Source organism: Aotus nancymaae, unplaced genomic scaffold, assembly GCF_030222135.1.
Source record: "Aotus nancymaae isolate 86718 unplaced genomic scaffold, 86718_ANA_hifiasm-v0.15.2.pri h1tg000016l, whole genome shotgun sequence".
Lineage (NCBI taxonomy): Eukaryota > Metazoa > Chordata > Mammalia > Primates > Aotidae > Aotus > Aotus nancymaae.
This window is the reverse complement of record NW_026988428.1, coordinates 66943889-66964626: the sequence shown is the minus strand read 5'-3', so window position 1 is coordinate 66964626 and position 20738 is coordinate 66943889. Positions and strand designations below refer to the sequence as shown.

At 44.9% G+C, this 20738-nt stretch overlaps 1 protein-coding gene across 3 annotated transcripts in view; it reads right to left on the bottom strand.

The window, feature by feature from the left end:
- ANO2 (anoctamin 2) overlaps positions 1-20738 on the bottom strand; it is a 367122-nt gene that overhangs the window by 154151 nt on the left and 192233 nt on the right. For 2 of the 3 annotated variants that reach the window (XM_012455921.2, XM_064377518.1), the window contains 3 exons: positions 18235-18317; positions 11775-11786; positions 11444-11554 (listed from right to left, as the gene is read on the bottom strand). In XM_012455921.2, the coding sequence (XP_012311344.2) occupies positions 11444-11554; positions 11775-11786; positions 18235-18317 (206 nt within the window). The remainder of the gene's footprint in view (positions 1-11443; positions 11555-11774; positions 11787-18234; positions 18318-20738) is intronic. The other variant, XM_064377517.1, reaches the window with a different exon arrangement.

Genomic DNA, 20738 nt, shown 5'->3' with positions numbered 1-20738 from the left:
GGCATGTGTGTGCTTCCAGTGAATTCTAAGGAAGTGAAATAACGACCTTGGCCCAGGCAGCAAAAGACAGATTTAATTTACGTGCTTCTGGCCATATTTGGAAAAATCATTTAAACCAAAAAAAGAAAAGTCCAAACTGCAAGTCAATTGTGCCTAATATCACACATCCCAATGGTATGTGCTGGCCTCTCCTAGCAACTACGCTATTCCAACATTCCCATTCACTGCACATATTTGGGCCTTGTGTTTTCCCAGAAGCCATGTAGGTCTGGTCTGAAATACCATCCTGAATCTGCCCAGCCTTAGCTCCGAGGCTGGCTCCACTGCTTCTCCTCCCCGACCAGACTCTCATTTCACAGGCTGCCCTGTCTCTCTCTAGCTTTGCTTCCATAACCCAGGCCTCGGGGCTCTCCTTATTTGTAACTTCTTAATTTAGACCCCGGCCAGTAGAAATGTATACAGTGAGCAGAGGAGAAGGTCTTATTTTATCCAGAACTATTGATGCTGAGAATCGACTCTCAGTTGAAGCGGGCCAGAGCCCCCAGTCTGATGGCCTAGGCCACCGGAGGAGTCCACTTGGGATGCATAATTCACATGCTCCGTGCAGGGAGATGTTTATGGACATATTCTACACATCTGTGGTATCCTGCTCCACGGAGCCTGAACCACTCTGAAGACCGTAAGTAAAGCAACGTCCCTTGGATTAGAAGTTGTCGGGTTTATTTTTAAATCCCAAGGATTTGTAAGGATGCCCATGATGAGAAACCTCAGTGCCCTCCTTCCGTGCACACTCACACACACACGCATGCACAAACACGCAGAGGCGGCAAAGAGAGAGAGAGAGAATATACGCACGGGGGCAGATGCACCGTAAGGCCCAAGAGAGAAGTCCGCGGGAGGCCCAAAGAGCGCGTGTGCGGGAAGCCAGCCTACCTGGCACTTTCCTAGCCCACAGTTTCCACTGGCTGTTGCCATCCCCAAATAAATTCCTGCAACTTTAAAACTCACTATTTATCTCTTTAGGCTTTCTGCTCTTGGCTGTCTGCTTTACTCTTAAATCTCTGTCAAACATAAAAAGTTTTTTTTGTTTTTTTGTTTCGTTTGTGGTGGTGGTTGTTGTTTTTTAATAGACAGAGTCTCGCTTTGTCGCCCAGGTTTCAGTGCCATGGCGCAATCACAGCTTACTGCAGCCTCTAACTCCTGGGCTCAAGACATCCTCCTGCTTCAGGCTTCTGAGTAGCTGGAACTACAGGCCAATGCCACCATGCATGGCTAATTGTTTTATTATTATTTATAGAGACAGGGTCTTACTACGTTGCCCAGGCTGGTCTCAAACTCCTGAGCTCAAGCAATCTGCCCACCTCAGCCTCCCAAAGTACTGGGATTACAGGCGTGAGCCACTGTGCCCAACCTAGGAAGTTCGTTATGCAGCTGTTCCCAAACTTTCTTGATTCACATTACCCTTAAGGTCCCAGCAATTTTTATGCAATGTTCCTAGGCTAAAAGAAATACTTACTAGTGCCATGTATTAAGTAGTGAAGTCCAAATAACTTAATAAGTAATTATGTCCTAACAAATCAATAGCTGTTGGGGAAAATATGCATAAATTGAAATAAATAATACATATTTTATTTCATTCTTAAACCTAAGTACTAGCTAACAGGATGTGTGCACCTGTTAGACAACTTCGAGTTTTCTAATCTTGGTATCAGATTGAACAGCAACACTCACGATTCTTGTTCCACAATGATTTTGTGCAGTTCTCACTGGCTGCAACCACTGAAAATTCAGCTTCACTAAAACATGATGACATTAAAAAACATAGTACTACATAACACTGGCAATATCATGTGGTGGTGGCGCACAGAGGTCAAGTATTGCTGGGCTTCCCTAAGAAGTCTTCAGTAATTCCACATCACTTCTGTGAGTTAGCTGTGGCACCCTGGGTTGTCTTGGGTTATTGGGAACCATAGTCTGATGAAATCATTGTCCATGGCGTGTGTGTGTGTGTGTGTGTGTGTGTGTGTGTGTGTGTAAATGAACCCTTGACTGGAGCCCAGAACAAATACGAATTTATACATGAATAAAGATGCATAGGACAAGACCTGGAAGGGTGCATACCAAACCGCTAGCTCTGGCTGCTTCTATGGAGACAACATTGGGGGTAAAGAGGTCCAGGGAGACTTTTGTCAGAATTTTTCTGAAGATGCTTTCATGTATAATTTGTGTAATTATAAACAAAACAAAATAAAAAATCCTTGCCATGTAAGAGTGCTAAATTCTGTTCAGAAAGGGTCAGTGCCAAACTCCAGCACACTGTGGGTACGCTGTGGATGAGCGCTTCTCGTTCAGTCGCTGAAACTCTTTATGGCATTTTTTTTTAAGAGTCTTTCTTCCTTTCTCATTTCCCACGGCAGCAATTGTTAAGAGGTGGTAGTCAATCAGAATCACCGGTAGCTGTTCCCAAACTACACCCCAAACCATCTCCCCAGAGTTCAGCTGCTCACAGTTCACTCATAGCACTGTGTGACATTGGTGGCTGTTAAGGCTGGCTGTCCCTTTGGTAGTTTGGAGACGCTGCTTGGAGGCTGCTAGGCAACGACTGTATTTACCTGCCTTCTGCTCATCTAGGTGGAGCCTGGTGGCTGGTTTCCGCCAATGAGGGCAAGGGAGGCAGGATCCAGTTCTAAATTTAAGTCCTAAAGTACCCCTAAGAAGATCCACACCCTAGACTGCCCACACCTCTACCCCCACATTTCCTTGCTATATCCATTTCTCTGCTCCTTTGCTCACCCATTTCTCTTGGCTGGGATGCCCTATGGGCAGGGCAGGGGGTGTGACTGGGACTAGAGGTGAAAAAGGAAGTCACTCTGTGAGAGATTATAGAGATGGGGAGGGGCAGGGAGAGGAGCCAGAGCCAGAAACGATGCATTGTCAAAAATCAAAAAACAAAGTAAAAACTTAAAAAATAGCACATAAAATTGTCGAGGGGCAGCCTTCAGTGACATAGGTTCCAGGGAGCTACATTTCCCCTGAAACGAAGTGACCTGTTTCATCGTCCTTATTACCAAACGTGAGAAGGGCAAGGGCAGTGTGCACAGATCCTCTGAAGCGCAGGACTGCAGAGCCGAACCAACCCACAGTCTCTCAGCCCTTATCAAACGGGCTCAGAGACTGGTCTGAGAACACAGGGGCCTGACTCCCCGAACGCCCTTTGGTTTGGGACAGAACCCAGGCCATTTTCTGCCAGTTATTCTTCAGCTCATGCAGGAGTCCAGGAGAGAACAAAGGTCCCAGGTGTCCTAACTCAGCCCTTAATAGTCAGAGTCCCTCGGGGCACAGTGGCTCATGCCTGTAATCTCAGCACTTGGGAGGCTGAGGCGGGTGGTCATGACGTCAGGAGTTTGAGACCAGCCTAACCAACATGGAGAAACCCCATCTCTACTAAAAATACAAAATTTAGCTGGGCGTGGTGGCGCACACCTGTAGTCCCAGCTATTCAGCAGGCTGAGGCAGGAGAATCGCTTGAACCTGGGAAGCGGAGGATGCAGTGAGCCGAGATCACACCACTGCACTCTAGCCTAGGTGACAGAATGAGAGTCCATCTCAAAAAAAAAAAAAAATTAGCCAGAGTCCATGAAATGCCCATATAATAAGAATGCTTAGAGCCCTTAAGCACCAGGGCATAAACAGATTTCAGAAACAGAACCAGGCTCATATCTCATCTCAGCTTCTCTTAATACAAGAATCTCTGGCAAATTGAGTCCCTTTCTGTGCCCCAGAGTTTCCCTTTGCCAGTGAGAAACCCTAAGATAAGGCTGCGATAATTATTTTGATTCTTTATGTTTTTGACCCTCAAATGGTTATTCAGTCTTAGTGCCTCAAAAGAGGGCAGGAGGGAACTTCACTCTGCTCGAAGTACGTTCTGATAAATCACGCAAGGCCTGCGTGGAAAGCCTGGACCCTGTCCTCCTTGTCACAGAGTGAGAGGCGAGAGGGACCCTCGTTCCCTCCTGGCTGAGCCTTCCTTCTCCACACACCCGCACGCTCCGTCGGACAATGTCTTAGCTTCTAGTTGCTGTTGTCCCAGCCTCCAAAGAGGCCCTGCAATTATGCCTAATTTATTCCACATGTTTGTTGCACCTGCCAGAGGCATCTGTTGTAAATGTTTCCGTGCTTTAACTTGAGTTTTCTTTTGAAATAATTGTCCCCAGGGTGATGAACTGAGCAGTAAATTAACACCCCTCTATCCAAGGCCTCCTCTGGGCTCCTGTTCCCTTCTAGCTGCAGTGATCCCCATAAAACATTCATTAAATACAGCGCCGCAGGTGGCACAGGCAGGGATGGGAGCGCCCGGGCCTGCTCATTGGCTAACTCAGTAGGTGGGTGACAAGTTCCACGAAGAAACTCCCAGGACTAGTTGAATAGGAGTTTGTTTTAAAGTCCTTTTCAGTGATATGTTTCACAGGAGAAGACTCCTTTAACCCACATTTGCCATCAGCCCCCAACTGTGCTTGGTCACGTTCTTTGGATTTTGACGCAAAAATAAGTTTTTGCTCCTCTTGGAAGCCTTCTGTTATCTGAGCCCATCCGTGTCACTGCAATGACACCATCACTCAGGCGTGCTCCCTCTTCTTGTCTCCCTCACACACACACACACACACACTAACATAATCTCACACCACTGGCACACTCTAACACACACATACACACTAACACAGTCTCACACATGCTCATGCCACTGACACACCCGCTCACTCACACAAACACTCTCAACAGTTCAGGAATGGTCTAACAAGCTGACTATTGGTGCATTTATTCATTATGTCAGTGGTGAGCATTCCTTTGTTTCTTGTGAAATTTTTATTTCTCTTCCCCGATAGCAAGGACTCCACTTGTAAATGACGGTGGCTAGTGGGTTCTAAAGTCACATCGGCTTATTGCCTGGACTTCTGTGCCAGCACTTTGCTGGTTGCTCTCAGATCGATTCTGTTGTTCCTTTCCTCTGCTCCGCGCTGCAGGGAACTGACCCCAAAAACTATATTTCCTGGAATAACTCATCAACTGACTTTAGGTTAGGTCTGGCCAATGGGAGGTACTGATGAGAGCCTGGGAAGCAGAAGAGGGAAATTCAGAGTATTTCTCCCTCACTTTTTCTATCTGCTTCAGATGGCATCTCCTCCAGGATTCCAGCTCCCACTGGGTGGTCCTGGCTCCTGAGCTCTGGTAAGACCACTTCCACTCCTGTCCTTGCAGCCCCAAGGTGGTGCCCACTTCCTGCCATGCTAATCTCCGCTGCCTCACTGTCTTTCTTGCCTCAGCATCCCTTCTTCTAACACCTTCAGAATTAGCTCTTCATAATGTCCCGCTGCTGACCTGCATAGCATGAGCTTTGCCTTCTTACTGTACTCTAACTAATAGGAAGTTTATTGGAAGCAAAGGAGGCCTGGGCTGAGAAAGCACTGGGTGAAAGGTTAGAGGGATGAGAGGCAAAGACCAGCACTGCTCCTCAACCTGCCAGCTCTAGCACCTTGCCATCTGCACTCAACTTCGAGCTCTGCCATCTTGTAGGAACAGAGAGAAATGGTGCCCTGCTGGGAAACTTAAGAAAACCTCCCAATCTGTCCAGGATAGCGCAGTCGAAAAGATTCAGACTGATTTAGGGGAAAAAAAATCCAGGCTATTCTTTTATTAAAAATTCCAGATTCAATATTCTTTCTTTAAAATATGATATATATCTGTGTTTATATTCCCGAATTTTCCCTACTGTCTGTTGAACCTCTAGCTGTAAACTGAGCTGATCCTCCCCACTGTTGTCCTCAGTGGAAATAGAGCTTCGTTCGCCCCACTAAAATTTATACAAAACCACTAATGTAAGGTGGCTAGTTTGTCTCTCACCCATCTTTTCAGTGAATACCACAGTCCTTTTGCCTTTACTTTAGGAAAGAAGAATCAAATGTGACTTTGTAGGATTGTTTGAGGATCCGTTGAAGGAAAACGTTCGATAGACACAGGAGCAAGAGGTTAAGGGCATTGCTTTTGAGTCAGACTGCCTGGCATGGACTCTGGCTCTGCCATGCATTATCACCGAGCAACTTATGTTCCCCTGTAGACCTCAGTCTTCCCATCCGTGAGTTGGAGATCATAAAAGTTTTGAGACTTAAAGGAAATAATACCTGTAAAGCTTTGCATATTATGCATAATAAGCACTCCATAAATGTTACTTATAATTTTATCATTGTCAACATCCTCCTATGCCCACATCCTTGAAAATCAATGAGAAGGTATAAGAGCGAAGTTACAATATAAGATAAATAAGGGACAGTCCAATACCCCAAACTGATGAGTTGATGACCAACATCATCTCTGCACATCAGCAAAGAAAATTGCTGACTCTCAGAACTGGAGAGGCTGTATAATCTAATCTCCCTGCATGATAGCTGAGGTGGAAGAGACGCAGAATGCTCAGCTGCATGGTGATGGTACCATAACTCCTACGCCAGGGTCCTAATATATGGTTATTACCTCATTACAGTTCAGAACATTTCATTTCAGATCAGCATCAGGTTGATGTGATGTGAATTGCTCTCAAGAAAGCTGATACAGTTTGGATACGTGTTTCCCCCCAGATGTCATATTGAATAGAAATCCTCAATGCTGGAGGTGGAGACTGGTGTTTGGATCAGGGCGGGGGGTGGGAATCCATCATGGCTTGGTGCTGTCTTGGCAAAGGTGAGTGAGTTCCTGTGAGATCTGGTAATTTAAAAGTGTGTGGCACCTCCTCCCCATAACCCACTCCTCTTTCCCACTCCTGCTTTCACCAAGTGACATGCCTGCTCCCCCTTCGCCTTCTACAACTATTATAAGCTTCCTGAGGCCTCCTTAGAAGCTGAGAAGATGCCAGCACCATGACTTCTGTAAACCCTACAGAACCATCACCCAATTAAACCTCTCTTTTTAATAAATTACTCAGTCTCAGGTATTTATTTATAGCAATACAAGAATGGCCTTAGAGAGAAACCTTATAGAGAGAGATTAAAACAAACCAAAAAAAAAGAAGGAAAGAAATTGCCTACAGCTAACATGAGACTTAATGGTGACTTAATGGTGAAAGACTAAATTTTTTTCTCCTATTATCAAAAACAAAGCAAGGAAGTCCATTATCACCACTGCTATTCAGCATTGCACAGGAGATTCTAATCAGGGCAGTTAGGAAATGGGCAGAGGGGGTGGGGATAAAATATATCCAGATTGGCAAAAAGAAGGAAAACAATCTCTATTCACAGGTGACAGGATCTCATAAATACAAAATCCTAAGGAATCCATTAAAAATAATCAGAAAATTTGTGGGATACAAGATCAACTATGGAAAAATCAATTATATTTCTATATTCTGGCAATGAAAAATCCAAAAATAAAATTTAAAAAAAACTACATTTTTAAATTTATTTATTTTACTTTAGGTGCATACTATATCTGGCATTTCTCCCCATGTTATCCCTCCCCACCCTCCCTTCCCTCCCCATCCCCTACTGTCTCTCCCCTACCCCCCAACTGCCCTTAGTGTGTGATGCTCCTCTCCCTGAGTCCTTCTTTCTAAATTAGTCTATAGATTCAGCTCAATCCCTACCAAAATCCCAGCTTGTTTTCTTATAGACATTGACAAGCTAGTCATGAAGTTCATATGGAAATGCAAAGCATCCAGAATTGTCAAAACCATTTTGAAAGAAAAGTACAAAGTCAGAGGACTTAAGCCCTCAATTTCAAAACTTACTAAACAGGCACAGTCACCAAGACAGGATGGTACTACATAAGAACAGACATATCGATCGATGGAACAGAATTGATGTCCAGAAAGAAACTCTTACATTTATGGTCAACTGACTTTTGATAAGGGTGTCAAGATAATTCAGTGAGGAAAACAGTCTGTTCAACAAATGTTGCTGGTACAACTGAATATCTACATGCAGAAAAATGCATTTGAATCCCCTCCTTAAATCATACACAAAAATTAACTCAAAATGGACCATAGTCCTAACTGTAAATGTCAAAACTATAAAAGTCTTAGAAGAAAAACTAGAAATATCTTAATGACATTGGATTAGACAATGATTCCATAGATATAACACAAAAGCATAAGTGACAAAACTAGATAAATTGACCTATTTCAAAATTAAAACTTATGCTGCAAATAATCTCATCGATAAAATGAAAAGACAGTCTACAGAATTAAAGAAACTATTTTTACATCATATTATTTGATAAGACTGGTATTCTAAACAGATAAAGAACTTCATATATTCCAAATACACAAATAACTCTTACAACCTGACAATCAAAAGCCAATTAACCCAATATTTTTAAGAAGCAAAGGATTTGAATAGATATTTTTCCAAAGAAGACATGCAAATGACCAATAAGCACATGAAAAGATGATCACATCATTAGTCATTTAGGAAATGCAAGTTAAAACAACAATGAAATACCACGTCACACCACTAGGATGGTTAAATTCAAAAAGCAGAAAATAAGTGTTGGTGAGGATGTGGAGATGCTGGAAACCTCATAAACTGCTGGTTGGAATGTAAAATAATACAGCCACTTTGCAAAACAGTATAGCAGTTCTTTAAAAGGTTAAACACAGAGTTACCATATGACCCAGCAATTCTACTCCTAAGTATATACCCAAGAGAAATGGAAGCATATAGCCAAAAAAAAAAAAAAAAAGTGTACACAAACGTTTATTGCAGCATTATTCATAATAGCCCGAAAGTGGAGACCACTCAAATGTCCATCACCTGCATGGATAAGTAAAATGAGGCAAATCCAAAATATGGAATATTATTTGGCAATAAAAAAGAATGAAGTGCTGATATATGCCACAGCATGGATGAATCCTAAAAAAAAGTGTTGCTAAGTGAAAGAAGCAAAGGACCGCATATTCTGTGATTCCATTTACATGAAAGTCCAGAATAGGCAAATCTATAGAGACAGAAAGTAGGTTAGTTGTTACCCACGACTTGGCAATTATTGGGTACAGGATTTCTTTTTGGGATAATAAAAATGTTTTAAACATAAATTGTGTAGATAATTGCACAAATCTGTGAATACGTTAAAAACAACTGAATTGTACACTTGTAAACGGGTGAATTTTACGGTATAAAATTAAATCTCAATAAAGATGTTTAAAAAGTCAATGGACTTGGTATCTTTAAAATTAAAGAGGAGAAAAAAGGCTAATAGGACTTGGGGATCAGGCAGAGCTGAGTTTGATTACCAGCTTCTACACAACTAGCTGTGTGGTCTTAAGCAAATTCCTGTACCACTCTGGGCCTCAGTAAATGGTAGCTTTTTTTACTGTTCAACAGGAAGGAAAGTAAGGAGAGGTAGAGATATACAGCATCAGGGTTACAGTGAAGGCAGAACCAAGGTGATCTTCTGGGGTGAAACAAGCACATCCAAGACCACCCGCTAGAATTCGATTCTTTAGTCCCTGTCTATTCCCCAGAAGAAAAGATGCCTTTCCTAAATATTCCACATGCAATGGTGCCCCAGCAGCGATGTTATGCAGGGGGTAGTGACTACAACACTTCCTGCAGACAAGAGCAGCATCCATCCTTACCTCTCACCTATGGCTGAATTTGGCAAGAAAGAAGCATTCACAATGTTGAAGAAACTGAGGGAACACAAGAAGGATCCTGACAATCAAATTCTAGGCCATTTGTATCTTACACTGCTCATCTGAGAAGGTCATTTCCCCCCAGTGCCCATAAGGCATTAGATGCTTTGAGCTTTGCATTCTCAACACTGTAATGAAAATAGATGTTGAATGCTAAAACATAAGCATATGTATCATTCATAATGCATTCAGATATTTTTTAATTATTCATGGTTCCTGAAAGTTATTTGACCAATCATGCATATATACCCAAGCAATGTTTATATTAGAACCACAGCCTCAGTGTACACAGTTCCAGCTCCTTGGCATTCCCGTTTATGGAATTAAAATTAAATGAGTCAGTGGTCAATAAAAGTTACATGTGATTTCCATAAAATTATCCATTGTATATTGCTATGGGGTAGAGAAAGAAGTTTGCATGGCATTGCCGAAGCTGACAGAACACAGAATGCTTGCTTTCTGATGAGGATGGCAGTGATGATTAGTCTTTCCTAAAAATGAATTCATTATTTCCCTGAATAATTGGTGGTCTTGTACTTGCTCTTCATCTAGGAAAAAAATAACTCAGAGGGCCACCCTCTCTGTTCTGTTTAAGTTGTTTTCGTAAAAAAAAAAAAAAAAAAAAAAAAAAAAAATGCGAGTATTCTGGGCTCGAAAACACCACATTCTTCTGTTTTGATGCTTGCATAAATTTGCATGTTAACATGAATGGTTCCAACTTAAAGAATGTAAAATGATATAAAATTTGAATTCAAATCCAAGATGGAGACAAGATACATCTAAAAGCAACAGATTTTCAATCTAGTGGATTTTTTTTCAAGAACCAGATTAAGAAAGACATAAACTCTCTCTCTCTCTCTTTCTCTCTCTCTCTCTCTCTCTCTCTTTCTCTCTCTCTCTCTCTCTCTCAACAGAGACAGGTATCCCAAAGAGCACCCCCATGCTCCCTCAAGATACATACTCTGAGTATTTTATGGACCACAGCACAAATTCTGAAGCTCTGTTTTAATGACTGCATGCCACCGTAAAACTCAGAGACATGACCCAGAGGACATGGTCACCGTTATGTTTCCACTTTTGGAGGCCCACCGAGATAAAATGAAATGTAAGGAATATAGCGTGAGTATCTCGACCAAATACAGGGCATGAATTTGCCTCTGCAGGCCCTAAGGGCGACTTCTTGCTTTACCCTTTGATTTTCCCATTGCCGTTGAAGGCTGTATGGTATAGTGGTTAGGTACACAGACTAATAGATCTGCATTGGAATCCCAGATCCACCTACAATTTACTGGCTGTGTGACCTCTGGCAAATGACTTAATCTTTTTTCATGAGTCTTCATTTACATAGCAATAGTACTTGCTTCACAGACGTATTGTGAGATAACGTAACGCCACTTAGGACAGTGTCTAAGATAGAGCAAGGGTTCAAGAAGGGTTAGCCTCACCGAGTGGTTGGGATGGTGGGGTATTGAATATTATTCAATATTTAGATGATGGTAGGAACCAGGCCTGAAACTGTTTCTCCTCCAACCTGCCTTCCCATTTTGACCAGATAGCACTGCCCTGGAAAGAAAGGTCAAGTCATATGAAAGCCCATTGCCCATGATCTCTGGCTGTAGGACAATGAGGGATGTCATGCTCTTATCTATCCTGCCCCGCATCAACCCCTTCCCGAGCCCAGTCTTTCTCCACTAAGGTGTGCCAAACAAAATGACAACAGGATGTCAATAAGTAAGGAGGACCATGATCAGCACTGTCTCATACCTCATTGTCACACCCCGTCGTGTTTGTGTCCAATTTCTGGACAGCCGACTTGTTGCTCTCCTTTAGCATTTTCTCTCGAACTTTGGTTTCATACTCAGGCCTGGAATGTTCCTAAACCAAAGAGCAGAGAGTAGTTAGTAAACAGAAGGAAGAGGGGCCTTGGCCTGCAGGTAATAACCAGACACAGGTACGTTAATGTCAGCGTTTAGGATTGGACACTATTGGATATGAACACAAATACAAGGTGTCTAGATGTCACATCCTAACAAGAACACAACGTGAGGAAGAGACAAGGGACACACAACATTCGTTATCACACTGAAAACCAAACCTGGGCACGTTCCTGGGGACAGCGTCGGTGTTGAGAAAAGAGAGAGGAAATGTTAACCGGATGATTGATACGAAGAGAGGCCCAGAGCTTTGCAGAGCAGTCTGACCAGAGGCACAGGGATATCCCTGGTCATCCCACCAACTATCGTCAGACCTCAAACTTTAACTTTCAACAAGCCAAGTCCCAGCTGGAGAAACAGATGTGCCCCACAGCTGGGAGTGAGGGCAACAACAAAACTCCTTCCCTGCACCATTATTCTGTGAGCTAAAATGGCGACCATTAAACATCAAAGTCAAGGGTGGCCATAGGGAATCTTAAAACTCACTTGCCTGGACCTGTTTCCTGTACAGCCTCAGTGAGTAACTCGTTGGCAAGTACACCAATGCTCAAGAGACCTAGCTGGGTCTTTCAGCAACACAAACCTGAATTGTGAGTCATCAGGCATGGGAAAGAGCACCTAACTAATCCAGAGGACCATGGTCAAATCAGTGCAGATGCCGGGGGAGGAAGATACAGGACTCACTTCAAAGGAAATTTAACTGTGTACACCTGGCCTCACTGGCAGGTCTTCCTTATGGTTTCCAGCTCAAGAACAAATATCTACAGGTGTGAGGACTTCATGTTCCTGCATCGTTTATCGATGACTCCTGGGCAAGGATTCAGGTACTGGCTCACAACGGGCTCTGCTATTCAGGGTACATACATGTCCTTACTGCTGTCCCCATGTCAGAGATTCCAAAGGTCAACAGGTCAGGCTCTTGACCTGTCTCTGGCTATCCTGAGACATGCCATGATGTAGGAGAGGACAGACCATGTAAGTGACTAACAAGCGTAACTAAAACAACAGCAGGTGGTGTCATTCAACTGTTTTTAAGGTTTTCGATCGTCACCCATTCTCCAAGGGGACGTCACTCCCACCCCTTCCAGGAGGCCTTCTCCAACTGCTGCAGCATACCTCCCAGGTGGGGTCTCCTCCCTCTCTGAATTCCTAGATTTTTATAGCTTACACCACACATTGTAGCTCTTCCTAGCTGTTTTGCATGTGAGAGTCTTCTTATCCTAACATAAGGATCAGCTACCTGCTCTGTATTACTCTGTGTTTTATTATTGTGTATTATTCTTGGCACCACGCAGAACACATAGAAATCTCTAAATGCTTGTGAAGTGCACTTGATTTTGTCTCTCACCTTCATCCACTCTCCAACACAGCATTTCTTAAGATGTGTGCCAAGAAAATTTCGGCTAAAAAAGGATTCCAAGATCTAAAAGACTGGAAAACACTATAACGTATCGACTTCCTGAGAGTCACAATGAGCATATTAAAAACTCTGAAAAGTACTACTGTCAATATGCTTGCTTAATTTTCCTAAGCCCATCGTTTCCCACAGAGCAACTTTTGCCTGTAACAATTAATATATCCTGCAGGAATACTTTGGGAAGTATGGTTTGAGGTTTTCCCCCACGGCCTCTGAAGTTTGGTTGCTTTTCTTCCACATTATTCCAATGGGAGATTTTAATTAAAAACTGTAGCGGTACCTTTCAGTGAGTTCCAGAACATGGACTCTAGATCTCTTCAGGCCAGAGGAGCCTCTCCCACTTCATACCCTACACAGGGGCTGAGGGAGGCACTCCAGCTGACTGGCAGGATGTTTCCTATGATCTCTGGCTTTCCAGGACACGCCATGGCAGCACACAGAGGAGTTTCCTTGAATGCCTCTAGATGTGCTGTGGCTCACCTCTCCCCATGGTGGGCCCCAGTGCAAAGACCCGACGTCTTTTTTTTTTTTTTTTTTGGAGACAGAGTCTCACTCTGTCACCCAGGCTGGAATGCAGTGGCACGGTCTCAGCTCACTACAACCTCTACCTCCCAAGCTCAAGGGATTCTCCTGCCTCAGCCTCCAAAGTAGCTGGGACTACAGGCACATGCCACCATGCCCAGCTGATTTTTCTGTATTTTTAGTAAAGACAGGGTTTCAGCATGTTGGCCAGGCTGGTCTTGAACTCCTAACCTCAGGTGATCCGCCTGCCTCAGCCTCCCAAAGTGCTGGGATTATAGGCGTGTGTCACTGCACCCGGTCATAACCCTCACCTTTTTAAAACAAGCCTAGCTTTCTCAGCACTCGGACAGGAGTCCGAAACTCAAAGCAGAGACAAGCTGCACTACACTCAACTGAAGCAGGCCTCACAAGGACCTCCCTGTTTGCAGCCAAGCAAGTGTGCTGAGATTATAGAATCCCTCAAAATTGAACAACTGAGCTCCTGGCCAGAGCAGAATCCAGCCCGTGTGAGGGCTACTTTGACACACCCAGCCATGGGCAGACCAGCCTTATTCCTGATGTCCCCCAAACACAACAGCACTGGATGGGTAATCTGACGCCAAGTCATCACAGACCACCACCCCTCCCACCGAGACTCCGGGAACTGTTTCCATTTGGTCAATCTACCCAGGAGCCAGCTGGGAGGAAGAACCCAAGCGTGCTCAGGACCATACTTGTCTGATCTAAAGAGGAAAGTCCAGAGACACATCCAACAAATGGCTTCAACCAAGAGTCATCAAGCACCTGCTATGCTCTGAGTTCTTTCCAGGCACTGAGACTATAGTGCCAGTCCTAGACACGAGATCCCTCATTCCCTGGAACTTATCTCCAAGTAAAGGAAAGTTACAGTGAGTAAACCAGCACACAAATGAGAAACTAGCAGATGAGGGTAAGAACAGCAGAAGAAATAAAGCAGGATGGCTGCTTCAGATTGGGAAGCTGGGGAAGGCCAATCCGAAGATGGCAATGTTTTCATTGAGACACAAAAGCCGAGAAAAGACAGGCGTCACAGAGTCTGGAGGAAAAGCATTCTGTGCAGCAGGAACAGCCAGGGCAAAGACTGGCATGAGCTTGAGACAGAATGAAGGCCGAGGTAGCTGGAAGGTCTAAATAAGGAGGAGAATGACATGAGCTGAGGTTAGAAAGGTAGGCAGAGGATTTGGTTTCCTGTGAAACCAGAAAGATGTCACTGAGGATATCTAAGCTTTGATGTGATACATGAGAGCTGGGAGAGAGACGAGTGGGCAGGATATCTGTGTTCAGATAAGGCCACACTGTCTAAAAGGCCCAGGATATTCCTGATGTGACAGAAGGTAAAGGGCAAGAGAGGCCCACTGAGTTGAAGATTATCCCATTTTAGAGGATAAAACTCTGGAGGTCTAGCAGATCTCCCTGCAACAAAGACAAACAGGATCAGAGGAGTCCTTCAATAAGTCCCATGGTGGTGTCCACAGGTACACCCATAGGCAGGCCTGCACCTGCCCAGGGGGTGGGCCCTTGGGCTTGGTTGCTGCCTTCCTTCCCTACCCTCATAAGAAAGCAGTCTCCAGTCTTCTTCTGGCTTCTCTCTGGTTTCCTAGCTGGACTCAGGCCCCACTGCTTGTTCTACCCCTCTTGGGGTGTCCCACCTGCTGGAGGCACCCAAGTGGGAGTACTAGAGGGTGCACAAGATTTGGTGTATGCCAGTTGGAACCCTCCTTTCCCCTGAGAAGCAAGTGTTTCCTAGCAAATACCATGGGGAAGAATGATGTCTTAAGGTTATAGACAGCTAGACTTGCAAGTATTCCTGATACTAGGAGGTGTCTGGTTAAAATAGAAAAAACTTCTAATCATGACTTTAAAGGATCCCTGCCTCCCTCCCTCCAATGCCCAAGTAACATCTGCCTTCTACTCACCCCTCATTTGAATGTAAGTTAAACACTTCATGTAAGTCCTAGGACCCTTGCTCAAGTCAGTCATACCTTGCTCTCCTGACCTTCATGCGTTCCCGTGGCCTGGGAGACACAGATTAGCAATCAGGACCCTCCCTGACCTGGTCACCAAACTATACTTTCTCCTTGTCACCACTGCATACTGAGTCCTGTCCCCTGCAGCCAACTTGGCTTTCAAGATATCTTGTTGTTGCCTATCTACACCCCTCACTTTCCAAGGTCAAGGCTTCTGCTGCTGTTTCTTTCTTGTGGGCGCCCCTTCTTCCCTTTGCTGCCCATTAAAAGCCAACCAGTCTTCAAAACCCTGATTTTTTTTAAGCATTTCCTCTCTACATTAGCCAGAGCAATTTCTCTCACACACTCTCCATTCTATTCTAAATATTTATAGACCAAAGAGCACCCTGCTGAATGCAGCTCCTTGGAGATCAGACACTGTGCCTGAGATAGTTCCATATTCCATACAAAAACCTAGTATGTAGTAGATGCTTAATGGCCATATAAAGAATTGAACTGAAATGTGTGTGTGCTAATCCAAACTAGAAATGCATTAAAGAAAAAGTTGAGGCTGGCCTGTGCACATGTGGGGCACGCCAATCATGCTACAGAACCAACCAGCCCCGCAGTAGCCTCACACAGCGCTCTCATCCGGAATGTCTCCTTAGGCCCTGGGTAAACCCAGTCTTGGCCAGGCGCCTCTCAGCCAGCACATGAGCTCCTCAAATCGTGTACCTCCCAGGAAGTTACCATGGCTCATTGGGTTAAACAGATAAACAGGAAACCTGGCTACAGAAAGAAAAATGGATTATAATCTCGCTCCTGCCAGGGGCTTGTTACAGAGATTTCAAGGGTATTGAGTTATAACTGATGCTTTTCTGATGGAGAGTGTGTGTTTACACTTGCTCTCTAACAGAGAGACGTGAGGGCTTCCTGGACTCTACTCAGCAGACACACTTAGCTTGTCTCTGGCCCCACACAGACTTAGATGCCAGGATGCATCATCTTCTCTTTTTTGGAAACATTCTAGCCCCTAGCATTAGGGTAGAAGGCCCTGTACCCTACCCACCTCCCCCAACCTCCCTCTTTCTGTCTCTTTCATGTATATGAGACACGTTTCAGCTAAATCAAATGGGACCAATAACACAAAGATGTCCCTACTAGATCACCCACATTCAAACTTCTACAGTTCCTCCTACTGGAAGGACCAGTTTGGCCATTTTCCTGCAAGAAATGAACCGTCTTTATTATTCTTTGTTGCTTATCTTCCTAAATAATTTGAATCCTCTCCGAAGGCAGAATACATATGTATATTCTCTCTCTCACCACAGAGTTCATGATAGTATTAGTCTCAGGGTATACGCTCAATACCTAGCACGGGAGTAGAGTGGGTGCGTGTACCCAATATATGGTAATGCAGTGGGGTGGAGTAGGACGGGGGTGCAATTGAGTGAGGACCCACGGGAGGTGGAGAAAGGCTACATCGTTGCATCTCTCCTTCCAGCACTCTCAGGCAGCACAACCTGCACTGGTAGATTCCATTCCACGCAGCTGCCCTGTGGCTCCTACCATTCCTCGGCCCACCTGCTCAAAGGCAAGTAGACTGCTTACGGCGTTAAGGAGAAGAAACGGTAACATTCCAAAGACATGGGGACATACAGGCTGGGGAAGAGACTAAATTAGGAATTTCGTTTTTTCTCATAAAGAATCAGAGTCACAAGGTCTGAGGTCCTGAGTCCAACGCAATCACTGTAGGAGAGTAAGGAGCAGGCATGTGTTCCACATAGCCACCTTACTGCTGTGGCCAGACCTTGCAGGTGGGTACGTAGGCAACTGAAAGTGTCTCCTGGTCCTTCTAGACACAGCTCTCAGCCCCTCACCCATGATATCCTCACTATTGAGACTCTCTGCCTGATATTCTATCCATGGTGGGACACGGTATCAGGAGGCCTTGAAGGTTTTAGTGGTCAGAACAGAGGGGTTTGCTGAGCTTGGAACTGAACGAAGAGGGAAGGAGGGCTGAGTGGCAGTAGGGTTGCTGTCTGGAGGAGCAGGAGTTACGGTGGGAATAGATCACGGGAGCAAACACGACACGCTACCCATCATCAGCTCACCAGCATCAAGAATGGGGGGCTAGTCCTCAGAAGAGCCATGAGGGAAGGCTGATGTATTTGCATTATTTAAAGATCATCTGTCCAGAACAGTGCTCTAGAAGAATCCACCCTTTTCCCTTAGCTCACGCCTCCCCTAACACCAGTTTCACACACAGTGCACAGGCTTACACCACAGAGGTTTAGTGGTTCTTCCTTCTTTCACAGATATCAAAGGCAACCAGCCCCTGACACCCCTGCCTCTCCTTTGGCCCTCAGGAGGCTCTCGGGGCATTCTCACATATACCTGATTCTCCACTTTTATGATCTCGATTACCTCTGCCTCTTGTTCTTGCATCTTCTGCCCCCTCTTTCCCCAGCGGAGGGCACTGAGACATCTGCCCAAACATCAGGCTCAATGCCCTCCAGCTCAAGGGAAGAGGGGGCGCTTGAACTCTTAGCCTCAGTGCATGTTAACCATGGCCCAGCCCATGGATCCAAGCTACACAGGCAGCCATTGTGAGACCCAGCCAGTGATAGCAGACAAACAGGGGTATCTCACTCAAGAGAGTCTACTTCCAAGGTCAAAGTAGAGCAAAAGCCCACAGAAATACATGAGAGAACTCACTTCTTCTTCCTCTATGCCAGTCAGGTCCCAAAAGTAGCCCAGTCGCATCTGTAGCCTCTTCCAGTTTTCCAGGAACATGGTAGCTTAAAAAGAACAACAACAAAAACTCAATTATTTTCGAAGAGTGGATTCTATACCCTTTGGGCTCACCAGTGGAGATTGAAGATAAACTAACATATTTTAAATTTAGGAGCTCTCTTTAATGGATTTAGCCTCTTTTTCTTGCTTCTAGTTGAAACTGCTGAAAATACTCCACATCCTTGAGAGCCAATCGATACGTTACACACACAAGCACACACGCACACACGCGCGCGCTCTCCTTTCTCCACTTCTAAGTTATGAGAAGAGGATAAATACTGATGACCTGGAGAAGTGAAGTAAGGATGGAAGGATGAAGAAAATAAAAAGGTAGCGATCTGTAGGACTTTTTGACAAACCTCATCTTGCCTATGTGTACATTCTTTCTTCTTTCACCTTCATCAGCACTCTCACTTTTTCCCTACGTTTCTTTCTTTCTGTCCCCAGCACCATTTGCCTCATCTGGGCCCCAATCACCTCATTCTGAGGTTACATAACACTATCCTAAAACCTGACTCCAGACTTTCAGCCTTCCAACCCATCCTGCATGCAGCTGATAGAATAATCCCTGTAAAGTAGTATGCATTCATTCTTCCTTTGCTTAGCAAGAAATTGTAGAATCCCTGCTGCATCTACACATTCATCAGTTTGCCTGCCCCACCCATGGCCCTTTGAAGGACCAGCATGCCTTTCTCAGAGTGCTCTAGGAAGAACCTGATACCCCCACCAGCACAAACCTACAGCCACGGGTTCTTACACCAGGGCTGAACGTCTGATCCAGGGCCTGCTGATGAAACAGTCAGACTCCCTCTTTTGAAAATTGCAACTAAAAGACACAAAGAGGATCAGGGAAGGGAGAGACCACACAGCACCCGAAAGGAGGGAAGACCATGGTTTCTGACAGCATCTCCAGCTCCAGTTCCCAAGAGGCCTGCCTGTATTCCATTTCCTATACCCAGGAGCTTGCCTCTTGCTTTCTTAAAACAAATCTCTTGTTATTTGAGTATGTTTGAGTGAATTTTTAATACTGCAAAAGCACCAGCCCCAACGAAGGTATCTGCAATGTACGAAACACCATTCTAGGCATTGTCGGGGAGATTGGGTGAACTTCATGTGGATATTGCTTCTCAAGTGGTTTACAGTCTGTGAGAAGAGATTGTGAACAACCACAATACATGGCATAAAGTGATGAGGGCCTTAAGAATGACACAGCTGAAAAAGCTGTGGGCCTGTGATGAGAAGTGCAACCTGCCAGAGGAGGCATCCGAGCTGAATTTTGAAGGACAATGGCATTTAAGCACTAAAGAAGAAGTGGGCAGAGGAAGCGTGCCAACACCCCCTGCCTACACGTTCAATGGCCCCTTACAGTCTACGTTCTTCTCTCTGGATTCCAGGACTATGTATGTTGAGCTTGAACCATCTATCTGAATCTCATCCTGGCATTTGTCAATATACAGCTCATGCCAGCACTGCAGCTGGGTCACCCCTTCACTGTCCTCACCGTCCTCTCCATACTCAACTTGCACACATTGTCCCTCTCTCCTTGCCATCCTCCAGCTTCTACCCTCATCCTATCCTGACCCAGCTCAAGTCCCCCTTCCATAAGATCAGTCCCCCTGGCACCCTGGCACCCTCACTCCTACTGCCCTACCTTTATGACACCCTGAAAAGGGAGTGGACAAGACATTCCCTGAGGCCACACCTACAGATCCACCACTAGCAGGAGCCTGGGCACACTTCACTGCATGTTATGCCTGATTACTGGCCGGCACTTCATGCCTGTGATGTCATAATAGGACTGTAAACTTGTCCCAGCTCTTAGCTGCCTATGTCTACCTCGGGCACAGCACAGAACTGAGAATAACAAATACCTATGCACTGGTTGAATACACAGTTACTTAAAGCTGCATTCGTTTTCCTTGTAGCTACATTACGGTGCACTGATTTGCATGTTTTTCTTTCTTGGATTTGAGGCTTTTCTGGAGTGAGTGTATTCTGACCTCCCAACACTGGCATTGGCCTGGGGATGCTAAGAATGGTGGAAAGTCTCTCCTCTTCCTACTGGTCCTTCCTTGGTACCTGAGGAGGGCTGTGCATACAGCAGTGCCCAGAGTCCTGACCGACTGGTGTCTCCTTGAAGGGAGAAAGTCAGACTGCAGGAAAGATGAGAGAGGCAACAGAGTCATGAAAAGATAAGTTGTGAGGGCAAGGGAGGGCCACCATACTGCTGGAGAGTGGCTCCCAGTTCTGGGTGCACATCTATGCCAGGGACCACGTCACATGCTCTGCACACATACCTCATTCACCTGTCGCAAGAACATTGTTGAGTAGGTATTATTTGTCTCAATTTACAGATGAGGACAACAGTACTCAAAGATTAAGTCATCTGCCCAAGGTAACTGGGCACCTTGGTCAAAAGCATTGAC